Source organism: Oncorhynchus masou, chromosome 16 (assembly GCF_036934945.1).
Source record: "Oncorhynchus masou masou isolate Uvic2021 chromosome 16, UVic_Omas_1.1, whole genome shotgun sequence".
Taxonomy (NCBI): Eukaryota; Metazoa; Chordata; class Actinopteri; order Salmoniformes; family Salmonidae; genus Oncorhynchus; species Oncorhynchus masou.
In genome coordinates, this window is record NC_088227.1 from 35187297 (window position 1) to 35201783 (window position 14487).

At 42.6% G+C, this 14487-nt stretch overlaps 2 protein-coding genes across 2 annotated transcripts; both read left to right on the forward strand.

Annotated features, from left to right (window-relative positions):
• Positions 1-311: 311 nt before the first annotated feature.
• On the forward strand, positions 312-10617 carry LOC135557898 (cysteine-rich protein 2-like). Its single transcript, XM_064991590.1, has 8 exons — positions 312-486; positions 3498-3592; positions 4500-4557; positions 4748-4876; positions 4990-5058; positions 5304-5398; positions 10333-10390; positions 10531-10617. The coding sequence occupies exons 1-8, from the start codon at positions 444-446 to the stop codon at positions 10605-10607; spliced, it is 624 nt and encodes a 207-aa protein (XP_064847662.1). The 5' UTR covers positions 312-443; the 3' UTR covers positions 10608-10617.
• Positions 10618-11574: 957 nt separating this feature from the next.
• On the forward strand, positions 11575-14378 carry rdh14b (retinol dehydrogenase 14b). The gene is made up of 3 exons (XM_064991589.1): positions 11575-12019; positions 12546-12772; positions 13021-14378. Exons 1-3 carry the CDS (start codon positions 11666-11668, stop codon positions 13421-13423), a joined length of 984 nt encoding a protein of 327 aa, XP_064847661.1. The 5' UTR covers positions 11575-11665; the 3' UTR covers positions 13424-14378.
• Positions 14379-14487: the final 109 nt, after the last annotated feature.

Here is a 14487-nt window from a genome sequence, read left to right on the forward strand (position 1 = left end):
CTCTCACACTCCAAATGACATACAAGTGATTACATTGACTCTCATTGAACTAATTCACTGTAAGCCTGAGCCAGCTGTCACATTAAAATTTGCTCGCAAATATAAATAAGCACAGATATACTACTGCTACTAGGTAATATTTAGTTCATTTAGTTCATTTAGTACATTTAGGTTACATTAAATGCCTGTCCTAGTGGACTAGGTTCAAGTCTAGTGCAGTGGCCAAGGGAGCAATAAACACTATTGGGACTGGGCCAGAATCAGCAGCATATACGTCATCGTAAAGGAGGGGCTATGTAAATTTCGTAGAGTAATGTAAGGGGGGATGCTGTCTGCTATTTCCACTTTTCCATCAATAAAAGCTAGCCGATTCAAATTACTGAATTAAAAAGACAAAAGGAAATAATATTCTCAAGGGGGCATTAGTCCAGAATACAATTAACATGGCATCGAAATGTCCTAAATGCGACAAGACAGTTTATTTTGGTAAGTGCATTTTTCATATGATCGTGCATATCCTTCCATGCTATCCTCCCATGCGTTTTATGTACGACCCCCACACCCCGAGTCAGCTATGTAATGACTATTGTAGTCACCGTTATTTTATCTAAAATCTGAGCCAACTGTTGTAACGTTATAATTAAACCGTATGCATATGAACCTATAGATTGGGGGTAGGCCTAATAAACAGTTGTACAGCCTTTGATATATTGTATAAGAATGAACCAGTATTAGGCTATTTACTATAAGTATTGGTCAGCCTGGCGTTCCTATAGAGACTAAACCAATTATGCCTATTTCCTGACTGTAAATGACTTCAGACGTTCTGTGTGGTATAGTCTACATGTGCTTATGCAGTCTTTGTGTTGATTGACAAACCAAAGCCATGTCCTTGCGGGTGTGATCATTTATTATTTCATGAGGTCATATGGGAAACCTACTGTATGACTTCATGTAGTTCGTGGCTATACATCGGTCATATCAGTCCAATAAAACGCCAGCGGTGCGATAGGACTTCCGCGCGCACACCACTTACCTGCAGCTGACCAGTTGGGTTTTTGGAGGGATATAAAGTGAAAACATCTGTCCCCAGATTAGTGACATAAGCAGACTATCCCATTGATGGCTATTAGGTGGATCTAAAAGCAATCTCTTATCCTTAACCGATAGCCTGTTTACAGTAGGCCTATTCAGTGAATGTGTTCGTAGTTTTAAAATATTTGAGATAGCCTTTAGCCTAGCTCTGTGGCACAATAAAGAGATTGAGCTAATGCATTTAATAAGGTATAGGCTATTAATGTTGCTGCGCAGATAGATTGTCAATATACCTTGCATATACATTATTAATTCGTAGCATATGTGTGATGGATCGACTTTGCCCTGATCTATCTCTGGAGAACAATAGGATTCCCATTTCAGCACTAACTGGCATGGACAGCTCCCAGCCTCCCAGAAAATGAAATGGAATGGAGCCGCACACGAGCCGGCCGGCCAAACCGCACCCTTAAAATGACAGAGCATGCGTGTAGTGTGAGACACTCTAAAAGAAAAACGGATTCAACATGTTCATTCATATGGTCGATCCAGACCTGTTGGTCTCTGTTGAAACTGAAACATACTGTACATGGTTCAAACCATTATCATTCATGTTTTATCCCACTTTCCTGTCAAATGAAGCCCTTATACAACACAGTAAAAAAACGAAATAAAGAAATCGTTTTGATAGTTCTTCTTAGACTATATTAGAATCATTCTTTGTTAATTCATAAATTAAAAACAGTAAGCAGATGGTACTTGCTTCTGGGGTTCTTTATTTTTTGTGTTTGATAGTCAGTGGCAATGTGTCAGAATGAAACCTCTGGAAACCTTGCAACACTTTTCACTCATCTTGAAGCATCTGTTTCTTTTGTCTAATTAGTCCCCAAATGGGCAATGGTTTGGGTTTTCCATCTGGTAATGAACAACTGAATAAATACCTGGTAGCCTTTCACTTGAAATCTGCTCGCTGTCTGAGACATTGAAAACTAAGCATCTTAGTACTTTCACTTATGGAAAGGCCCCTCTGAGCCATACTTTTGTAGCTTGTCAGTCTCTTTTTGTTTGTTCCCATTATTTACACACTGCCCCCCCCCCCTTAGGTTCCTAGTTAATTTAGTCCCTGTCTGCTTAATGGTATCCTTGAGTGCTGCTATATCTACAGTGTTTACTTCTCTCAGTCTACTCCCACTCTCATTACAAAATACCTCATATTCTGTCCGTGTCCCTCTGCCTCAGGAGTTTAGATGGTGTATGTTATGTAATTCCCAGTCTTTGATTCATGCCCCATGACTTCTCCTCATTTTAACAATGTAATCTGGGTCATTACATAATAGGCATCACCCATATCTCTGAAAGTGTACTGACTTTGTGGGTAATATAGTGTTGCCCATTGATGTCCTTGAAAGCTACTGATAATAATAATCCTCACTCCTCTCTGACTGTCAGAGTTCTCGGCTGTCCCAATTAACACCCTATTCCCTATGTAGTGCACAACTTTTGACCAGAGGCCTACCTGTGCCATGGTCAAAAGTAGTGCACTACATAGGGGATAGTGTGCCATTGGTGATTCAGACATAGAGTCCTGCTCCTACATTGCCACTGGATGGATCTCATCAACAGATACAGGAAGAGACATAATCACATATTGTACCAAAGGGCAAACAAAATACCCCTGAATCAACATTGATTATTTAGAATGAACAACTCCCCACAGCCTCCTTTCTCACTTCCTCTCCCTGTGTGTGTGTGTGTGTGTGTGTGTGTGTGTGTGTGTGTGTGTGTGTGTGTGTGTGTGTGTGTGTGTGTGTGTGTGTGTGTGTGTGTGTGTGTGTGTGTGTGTGTGTGTGTGTGTGTGTGTGTGTGTGTGTGTGTGCGTGTGTGTGTGTGTGCATGTGTGTGTGTGTGCGTGTGTGTGCTATGCTTGTGCAGCTAGACAAAGTAGAGGGAGAGAACAAGAGAGAGACTGGAAGGGCAGGAAGAGACACAGACGGAGAGAGTGAGAGAAAGACAGACAGACGGACAGCGAGAGTGAGAGAGAGGGAGTGAGAGAGAGAAAACACCCTGCAGGGACAGCACAAAGTGCTCACTGCCTCCCACTTAACTGTGTCTTGCATTAGTGACAGGTCGCCAATCTAAAGAGGATGGGATATTTGAGGTTAGAGATAACAGCCTTATCTTCACTACATTTCTATATACTGTATTGACCAACACTCTTAGAATGAAATGTGTTATCTAGAACCTTATAGGATTCTTCGGCTGTCCCCATAGGAGAACCTTTTGAACCCTTTTTGGTTGCAGGTAGAACCCTTTTAGGTTCCATGAAGAACCCTTCCGACTGAAGCAGCTCACTCTGTAGCATCTTATACTGAATTGACATGTCCCTCTAAATGGGTAAATTCAACTACAAATGTCAGTTTCCTGTACAGTAATGTAACCAGTGTCCCCCATCCCCCACACAGCGGAGAAGGTGACATCTCTGGGGAAAGACTGGCATAAGTTCTGTCTGAAATGTGAGCGTTGTAACAAGACCCTGAACCCAGGGGGCCATGCTGAGGTAAGAGGATTCAGTACCTTACAATCATAGAAAAATAGGTGCTGTCTAGAGTGGGCTCCCGAGTGGCACACTGCATCTCAGTGCTAGAGGCGTCACTACAGACCCTGGTTCGATTCCAGGCTTTATCACAACTGGCCGTGATTGGGAGTCCCATAGGGCAGCTTACTTTTGGCCCAGTGTCGTCCGGATTAGGGTTTGGCCGGGGTAGTCCGTCATTGTAAATAAGAATGTGTTCTTAACTGACTTCCTTAGCTAAATAAAGGTTAAATAAATACAAAATAGAATTGAAAAGGGTTCTTTGGCTGACACCATCGGAGAACCCTTTGAATAACCCTTTTTGGTTCCAAGAAGGTTTCTACATTTTTTCACACAGAAATAGTCAGAAACTGCAGGAAGTGTTGTGTACAATAAAGATGAGTAACTAAGAGGACATTTTGGCTCTGTTCCCATAGATCTCTGGGAAGGTTATGGAGGGTTAAGGTCTCACGGGGAGAGTATCGGCATTCTGAGAGTGTGTTCTGACGTAGCCTGTTCATCAATATAGGTACTGTACAGTAATACACAGGGACCTAGGCCAGTTACAAACAGAGAGGATTGGCTTCTATAGTTCAGTTAGGGTACAGTAGGCTACCAAAGTGTGGGTGCTATCATGTGTAGTGTGCAGTGCATCTAAATTCCATTGGTTTCCTCTCATTACTGTTGCATGTTTCACAGATCCAAAGATCCCTCTAAAGCTACACCGGCTGTTTTAAACTCAAGTCAGTCATGTAGCATTCAATGCTAGAGTGGCGTCAATATGTTGAAGTGGCATTTTTACTTCAAGTTATACCAAGATCCACCCCAACAAAGTCCAATGTGTTTGTACCCAGATACTTCTTCTGCTCATTGTCTTTCCCTCTGTTCACAGCATGATGGAACTCCGTACTGCCACAAGCCATGCTATGCTGCCCTCTTTGGACCAAAAGGTGCAATACATTAACTTTATAGCCATCCATTATTTAGTTATGTGTGCTTTATGTGGTTATAAAAACATTTAAATTATTCACAGCAAGCCTATAAGATAGGCCTAATGTATGCGTTTGCAGAGAGACTTATAAAAGGAAACTATGATCAATGTGTTTGAATGTTGACTGAATTAAGCATTTCTCTCTGTAGGTGTGAATATCGGAGGTGCTGGCTCTTATGTCTACGAGGCGCCTGTCAATGATACCCCTGCCAGCGTTTCCACGGAAACAGAGGCCAAACCTGAGGAGAAGAAATCTCATGCCAGAGGCCCAGTGAAGGGTAAGCAACATGAAAGAAAAGAGTAACAGATCTGCTGTCGTGTTATTATATCCCGTATGAAGATAACCACTGGCTGTAACAAGCCTCATCTTCTCAATCTCTCTTTGACACAGCCGCAAGCTTCTCAACTTTCTCTGGAGAACCCAGTAAATGCCCAAGGTGCAGCAAGACAGTGTATTTCGGTAAGTGTGTTATGTTACTGCCCATGCCATATTGGAGCTCTTACTGTATATGCTAATGTGTGTGTGGACACAAACTCACATCCTCCTACTCACATCCTCTGTGAGTGGGTGTCCAGGGGAATATGGTGAGGTGGAGGAATGTTGTTTCCATGGTGATATGTCTGACATTGTGTGTGTGTGTGTGTGTGTGTGTGTGTGTGTGTGTGTGTGTGTGTGTGTGTGTGTGTGTGTGTGTGTGTGTGCAGCTGAGAAGGTGACGTCCCTGGGGAAGGACTGGCATCGACCCTGTCTGCGCTGTGAGAGGTGCAGCAAGACCCTGGCCCCAGGCAGTCACGCAGAGGTGACAGACAGAAGACTGGGAGGAGGGGGGTGTGGGGGAGGGAGAGGGGGATGTTGGGAGGGGAGTTAGAAAGATTCCAGGAATGCAGAACCATGGAAATACAGTTAGACAATGGCTGCTGGGCCACCCTTCACATACAGTAACATTGACTTGAATGGGAATCAGAGTCAGATTCACCTTTTTTTCACCAAGTACATTTTCACGTACACAGAATTTGACATGAAGTGGTGCTGCAAGCAATATACAAAATATACAAAGAGAATGTATAAAAAGGGATTTACACATAATCTACATACAGTATTTATAATATAAAAACAATAAACATAGAACAATTACACATGATAGAAGAGTACATTCTAAATGATAGTTGAAAATGTGCTGAGAATACACTGAGAATATACAGAGACTGTACCATTTACAGTGGAATATACAGAGACTATACCATTTACAGTGGAATATACTGAGACTATACCATTTACAGTGGAATATACAGAGACTATACCATTTACAGTGGAATATACAGAGACTATACCATTTACAGTGGAATATACTGAGACTATACCATTTACAGTGGAACATACAGAGACTATACCATTTACAGTGGAATATACTGAGACTATACCATTTACAGTGGAATATACTGAGACTATACAGAGACTATACCATTTACAGTGGAATATACAGAGACTGTAACATTTACAGTGGAATATACTGAGAATATACAGAGACTGTACCATTTACAGTTGAATATGCAGAGACTGTACCATTTGCAGTTGAATATGCAGAGACTGTACCATTTACAGTGAAATATACTGAGATTGTAACATTTACAGTTGAATATACTGAGACTGTGCCATTCACATTAGAATATACTGAGAATATACAGAGACTGTACCATTTACAGTTGAATATACTGAGACTATACCATTTACAGTTGAATATACAGAGACTATACCATTTACAGTGGAATATGCTGAGACTATACCATTTACAGTGGAATATGCTGAGACTATAAGATGTACATTAGAATATACTGAGACAATACCATTTAGAGTGGAATATACAGAGACTGTACCATTTACAGTGGAATATGCTGAGACTGTACCATTTACAGTGAAATATACAGAGACTGTACCATTTACAGTGAAATATACTGAGACTATAAGATGTAGATTAGAATATACTGAGACAATACCATTTACAGTGAAATATACAGAGACTGTACCATTTACAGTGAAATATACTGAGACTATAAGATGTACATTAGAATATACTGAGACAATACCATTTACAGTGAAATATACTGAGACTGTACCATTTACAGTGGAATATACTACAGTGCATATACCCTATGTGTATATATTGCAGTGCAAATGCAGTGTAGTGCGGTAGTTCTATTTCTATGGCCATAGATAGATACAGTATTTCTATAGCCATAGACATATATATAGTATTTATATGGCCATATATATATATATATATATATACAGTGGGGCAAAAAAGTATTTAGTCAGCCAACAATTGTGCAAGTTCTCCCACTTAAAAAGATGAGAGAGGCCTGTAATTTCCATCATAGGTACACTTCAACTATGAAGACAAAATGAGGAAAAAATATCCAGAAAATCACATTGTAGGATTTTTAATGAATTTATTTGCAAATTATGGTGGAAAATAAGTATTTTGTCACCTACAAACGAGCAAGATTTCTGGCTCTCACAGACCTGTAACTTCTTCTTTAAGAGGCTCCTCTGTCCTCCACTCGTTACCTGTAGTAATGGCACCTGTTTGAACATGTTACCAGAATAAAAGAGACCTGTCCACAACCTCAAACAGTCACACTCCAAACTCCACTATGGCCAAGACCAAAGAGCTGTCAAAGGACACCAGAAAAAAAATTGTAGACCTGCACCAGGCTTGGAAGACTGAATCTGCAATAGGTAAGCAGCTTGGTTTGAAGAAATCAACTGTGGGAGCAATTATTAGGAAATGGAAGACATACAAGACCACTGATAATCTCCCTCGATCTGGGGCTCCACGCAAGATCTCACCCCGTGGGGTCAAAATGATCACAAGAACGGTGAGCAAAAATCCCAGAACCAGTGAATGACCTGCAGAGAGCTGACCCCAGTAACAAAGCCTACCATCAATAAACACACTACGCCGCCAGGGACTCAAATCCTGCAGTGCCAGACGTGTCCCCCTGCTTAAGCCAGTACATGTCCAGGCCCGTCTGAAGTTTGCTAGAGAGCATTTGGATGATCCAGAAGAAGATTTTGGAGAATGTCATATGGTCAGATGAAACCAAAATATAACTTTTTGGTAAAAACTCAATTCGTCGTGTTTGGAGGACAAAGAATGCTGAGTTACATCCAAAGAACACCATACCTACTGTGAAGCATGGGGGTGGAAACATCATGCTTTGGGGCTGTTTTTCTACAAAGGGACCAGGACGACTGATCCGTGTAAAGGAAAAAATGAATGGAGCCATGTATCGTGAGATTTTGAGTGAAAACCTCCTTCCATCAGCAAGGGCATTGAAGATGAAACGTGGCTGGGTCTTTCAGCATGACAATGATCCCAAACACACCGCCCGGGCAACGAAGGAGTGGCTTCGTAAGAAGCATTTCAAGATCCTGGAGTGGCCTAGCCAGTCTCCAGATCTCAACCCCATAGAAAATCTTTGGAGGGAGTTGAAAGTCTGTGTTGCCCAGCAACAGCCCCAAAACATCACTGCTCTAGAGGAGATCTGCATGGAGGAATGGGCCAAAATACCAGCAACAGCGTGTGAAAACCTTGTGAAGACTTACAGAAAATGTTTGACCTCTGTCATTGCCAACAAAGGGTATTTAACAAAGTATTGAGATAACTTTTGTTATTGACCAAATACTTATTTTACACCATAATTTGCAAATAAATTCATAAAAAATCCTACAATGTGATTTTCTGGATTTCTTTGCTAATTTTGTCTGTCATAGTTGAAGTGTACCTATGATCCTATGATGAAAATTACAGGCCTCTCTCATCTTTTTAAGTGGGAGAACTTGCACAATTGGTGGCTGACTAAATACTTTTTTGCCCCACTGTATATGTAGTATTTACAGTGCCTTGCGAAAGTATTCGGCCCCCTTGAACTTTGCGACCTTTTGCCACATTTCAGGCTTCAAACATAAAGATATAAAACTGTATTTTTTGTGAAGAATCAACAACAAGTGGGACACAATCATGAAGTGGAATGACATTTATTGGATATTTCAAACTTTTTTAACAAATCAAAAACTGAAAAATTGGGCGTGCAAAATTATTCAGCCCCTTTACTTTCAGTGCAACAAACTCTCTCCAGAAGTTCAGTGAGGATCTCTGAATGATCTAATGTTGACCTAAATGACTAATGATGATAAATACAATCCACCTGTGTGTAATCAAGTCTCCGTATAAATGCACCTGCACTGTGATAGTCTCAGAGGTCCGTTAAAAGCGCAGAGAGCATCATGAAGAACAAGGAACACACCAGGCAGGTCCGAGATACTGTTGTGAAGAAGTTTAAAGCCGGATTTGGATACAAAAAGATTTCCCAAGCTTTAAACATCCCAAGGAGCACTGTGCAAGCAATAATATTGAAATGGAAGGAGTATCAGACCACTGCAAATCTACCAAGACCTGGCCGTCCCTCTAAACTTTCAGCTCATACAAGGAGAAGACTGATCAGAGATGCAGCCAAGAGGCCCATGATCACTCTGGATGAACTGCAGAGATCTACAGCTGAGGTGGGAGACTCTGTCCATAGGACAACAATCAGTCGTATATTGCACAAATCTGGCCTTTATGGAAGAGTGGCAAGAAGAAAGCCATTTCTTAAAGATATCCATAAAAAGTGTCCTTTAAAGTTTGCCACAAGCCACCTGGGAGACACAACAAACATGTGGAAGAAGGTGCTCTGGTCAGATGAAACCAAATTTGAACTTTTTGGCAACAATGCAAAACGTTATGTTTGGCGTAAAAGCAACACAGCACATCACCCTGACAACACTATCCCCACTGTCAAACATGGTGGTGGCAGCATCATGGTTTGGGCCTGCTTTTCTTCAGCAGGGACAGGGAAGATGGTTAAAATTGATGGGAAGATGGATGGAGCCAAATACAGGACCATTCTGGAAGAAAACCTGATGGAGTCTGCAAAAGACCTGAGACTGGGACGGAGATTTGTCTTCCAACAAGACAATGATCCAAAACATAAAGCAAAATCTACAATGGAATGGTTCAAAAATAAACATATCCAGGTGTTAGAATGGCCAAGTCAAAGTCCAGACCTGAATCCAATCGAGAATCTGTGGAAAGAACTGAAAACTGCTGTTCACAAATGCTCTCCATCCAACCTCACTGAGCTCGAGCTGTTTTGCAAGGAGGAATGGGAAAAAATTTCAGTCTCTCAATGTGCAAAACTAATAGAGACATACCCCAAGCGACTTGCAGCTGTAATCGCAGCAAAAGGTGGCGCTACAAAGTATTAACTTAAGGGGGCTGAATAATTTTGCACCTCCAATTTTTCAGTTTTTAATTTGTTAAAAAAGTTTGAAATATATCCAATAAATGTCGTTCCACTTCATGATTGTGTCCCACTTGTTGTTGATTCTTCACAAACAAATACAGTTTTATATCTTTATGTTTGAAGCAGGAAATGTGGCAAAAGGTCGTAAAGTTCAAGGGGGCCGAATACTTTCGCAAGGCACTGTATATGGCCATAGTTTTATTTGGTATTTTAGTATTTCTATGGCAATAGTTAGATACAGTATTTATATATATATCATATATATATATTCTTTTTTGCTGAGTTTTTATATAGTATTTATGTGACCATAGATAGATACAGATGCCTTTAAAGCTGTGTCTGGAACTGTCTCAGTAGAGTACATTATATTAATTCCATTCTGTTACAGCATGATGGGCAGGCCTACTGCCACAAACCGTGCTACGCCACCCTGTTTGGGCCCAAAGGTAGGCTCACTCACTCAAAACTTTCTTCCTCTTAACCACATGAAAGATAAAATGCCTTATTGCTATGGTTTACAAATATTATGACATTTCATACACTGTATATCACCGTATTCTGACATCTTTCTATTGGCCCATTCCAGGGGTGAACACTGGAGGTGTAGGAAGCTACATCTACCATGAACCCAGCACTGAGGCAGAGACTGAGGCCCAGCCTTGAGATTACCCATACCCACCTCCACCCCCACCCAGACCTCTTCAACATTGCCTCCCTTACCCTGGCCTTGTTACTAACCCCAGTCATAGATAGATTCACCGTCTGTATTTCCAACCTCTGCCTACACCTTCTACTATGTTCACACATGCCCTGATTAAATAGTATTGTCTCCTTTAGGCTATTCAGCATCTACAGAAAAAAACACGTCAAATCATACATATTGTAGGCCTATTTAGAATGTTCTGTTGTATTTCTACATCAATTTTGTGTACGAAATTTCATCTTTATAGCTTCTCCCATCTAGCTTCTCCCTGTGAAATACACAGTAGGTTCATGGGTGTCCCCTACCTCGTTGTTCGTGTCAAATGAACAGTTGTGTGTAAGATGTACAGTACATTGTTTATTCAATGATAAGTCGCCATATGGTTTGACTCTACACAATACAGCACACACCTATAGGGGAAGACTTGGGTGTGGTAGGCCTAGTTTTTGTCATTCCCTGAAAACAATGTCCTTTGTTGTGCACCTGTAATGACATGGCTGACACAAATGCTTGATTTCCAAGCTATCCGCTATGGGCCTATTTTCACCCTGCAGTATAGAGACAGAGTAGATAGATAAAACATACGCCTACTAGGAATGTGTATTAGTATTAGCTTATTGTTGTTGGTGATTGAATATGTTTTGTACTTTGGGTCTTTGAGCACCAAATGTGTTACTGAGAAGAACAGAGGTCATTTAAAGGTTTTCTACAATAAAATTGTGAGAACATGAAAGGTTGTTTTGTGTCTTATCCTGGGAAATATGTCAGGGTGTTACTTTACAGGAAGCTGTAAATGTATTACATATTGGTAGCTATAGTCTAATTACAGTGTACAACACAGCCCCCTACGTGACATCACCAATGTCTACCAGCAGGGTGCGACTACTCGTTATGTAGCGAGGTGTCACGAGCACATGACCATGTGAAGGTTTTGCAAAGCCTTGTGGATGTTGTTGTTAATTCCTTTCTCACTGTGTTACATAAATATTGTAAGTGAAACATAAAAGTCTTCGCTTTAATGTCAGCTGCGATTATTGTGGCCGCTGTCGTCGGCGGTGGAATACTGCTAATTGTTCGCAGAATGTTCCCCCGGAAGAAAGCGGTCGAGTTGCTCCGGTACCCGGCCGATATGATGCGGGGAAAGACTGTCATTGTGACCGGGGCGAACAGCGGCATAGGGAAGGCCGCGGCCGGGGAGCTGCTCAAACTCCAGGCCCGGGTTATCATGGCCTGTCGGGATCAGCAGATGGCCGAGGAAGCAGCGCAGGACATCAAGAAGCAAGCGGGGCCAGAGCACGGAGAGCTGGTGATCAAACACCTGGACCTCGCCTCGCTTCAGTCTGTGCGGAGCTTTTGCGAGGAGATCCTGAAGGTAAATGTGCATTTTACTGAAGAACATTATTGAGGTCAGTCTAGGCTAAATAACTATTGTACATAATGCAAAAATGTCCAAATGTTATTTGGTCCGCGAAGATAAAAGACTGATGCAGTGGAATATTCTGTTGTTTGAGCTGTTGGAGGGTCTCGTCTCGTTCATTCCATACCATCATACTGGGGCTGTTGTTTTTTTAAATGAAGGTTACCTTTCAAAGCGCCATAGTGAGCTGTCCAACGTTCTGAAACAATCACATGTACACAGTCATTCTACGTTTTTTTTTACAAAAGCTATCAACATCAATTCAATTGTAAAGGGATTACATTTAGAGATAAGGTCTTCCTTGTTACAATTCCTTCACTTGAAATCACTTGCGTTGATTGTAGTTTCTTACTCATGGATGATTGAGATAAAGAGACCAACATGACACAGTTATCCAGCCACCACTAAGCAAAACCTCTCTACTACTGGTACAGTATGTCTGCCTCATACATGCCTGTCTTCTTCTGACTGCCCCTGTTAGGAAGAACAACAAGTCGACGTGCTCATCAACAACGCAGGCATTTACCAGTGTCCCTACATGAAGACAGAGGAGGGGTTTGAGATGCAGCTGGGGGTCAACCACCTGGGTCACTTCCTCCTCACCCACCTCCTCCTGGACCTCCTCAAGCGCTCCTCCCCCAGCCGCGTGGTGGTGGTCTCCTCCAAGCTCTACAAGTATGGCAGCATCAACTTCGACGACCTCAACAGGTGCGGTTGGTTCATGTTATGTTTTGTGTATTGTGTTTTTTTACCTGGATTCCATTCATTAGTGCAGACTGTAGCAAAAACCCTATTGTTTATTATTGGACAATCGTTCAAGTTAGTCTTTCCCTGTTTCGGTCAGTTTTCTTTATTTTGGTGCCTAATGAACACAACCCTTGTGTAATGTCTGTTGTGTTTCTATGGATGATTCTCCCCTTGAGGGATAATGTTTTCTACTTCTATCACCACTACAGTGAGAGAAGCTACAACAAAGCCTTCTGCTACAGCCAGAGCAAGCTGGCTAATCTGCTCTTCACCCACCAGCTGGCCCGGCGCCTGGAGGAGGAGGGCGTCACGGGGGTAACGGTCAATGCCCTCACCCCAGGCATCGTGAGGACCAGGCTGGGCAGGCACATCCACATCCCCTTCCTGGCCAAACCTCTCTTTTACCTGGCCTCGTTGTTCTTCTTCAAGAGCCCACTGGAGGGAGCTCAGACGCCACTCTACCTGGCGTGTTCACCCGACGTCGAGGGCGTGGCGGGGAAGTGCTTCGCTAACTGCGAGGAGGAGGAGCTGATGCCCAAGGCGACGGACGATCAGGCGGCCAAGAGACTGTGGGACCTGAGTGAGACCATGGTGGGGATAAAAACTCAATAAGAGACCTGGGTTCCAGACTCTTATAGAGACCATATGAGAGACTTGCCCTGGGAATCAAGTGAATTGGGAGATGATTGATTGAGACTTCTTGGGGTTTCATTGGAACTGGGGTCAGTGGGTAAAATTTCCACTGTTTTTAATTAACCTCGGAATGTGGGTGCGTGTGGGTGTGTGGGCGCGTGCATGCGTGGGTCCGTGTGTGTGTGTGTGGGCGCGTGCATGCGTGGGTCCGTGTGTGTGTGTGTGGGCGCGTGCATGCGTGGGTCCGTGTGTGTGTGTGTGGGCGCGTGCATGCGTGGGTCCGTGTGTGTGTGTGTGGGCGCGTGCATGCGTGGGTCCGTGTGTGTGTGTGTGGGCGCGTGCATGCGTGGGTCCGTGTGTGTGTGTGTGGGCGCGTGCATGCGTGGGTCCGTGTGTGCACATATAATTGTGTGATGTGCAAATGAGGTGTGGATGGAGTGTGAATGTGATTGGAGGTGTGCAATGTGCCTGTGAAACTGAGAACTGCAGTCTTCCATGAATGTGTAACTAAGTATATCCGTTCCCATAGGAACCAGCTATTCTATCTCCTGGACTGTCTTCACCAGTGTTCACTGAATCACAAGTTCACACAGTCAAAGTGGAGAGGAGCTAATTCCCAGTAGCGATTATCAAAGGGGAGTTGAACTGTCATATTTGCTTTTACCGAGTGCGAACATGATTGGTTATAGTGCTATAGAAATATCTCCGGGGTGGTTTGAAAAGCCAACAGGTATGTAGTTCAGCAGCTGTAAATAAATGTGAAGGCGGCTAAGCTCATGCAGCATGCACTTGGCAGTAGAAAAAGGAATAGGAGACTGGTTGTGTTGCGTTACCTAATCCAGTTTTCCTCTCATGAGGTGTTTGAAGTGTAAATTCATCACCTTCTGCTGTGACAGGATGGAGGGGAACAATAAACTTGACAATGAGATTCAGATTCAGTCAGATGATGTTGATGCTGTGGTGACTCCTTCCTCTGGTTAGATGTTATCTCTCAAGTAATTCCCTTTTCGCTCCAGAGTGAGTGAGAGGGGGGAATGTGTTTT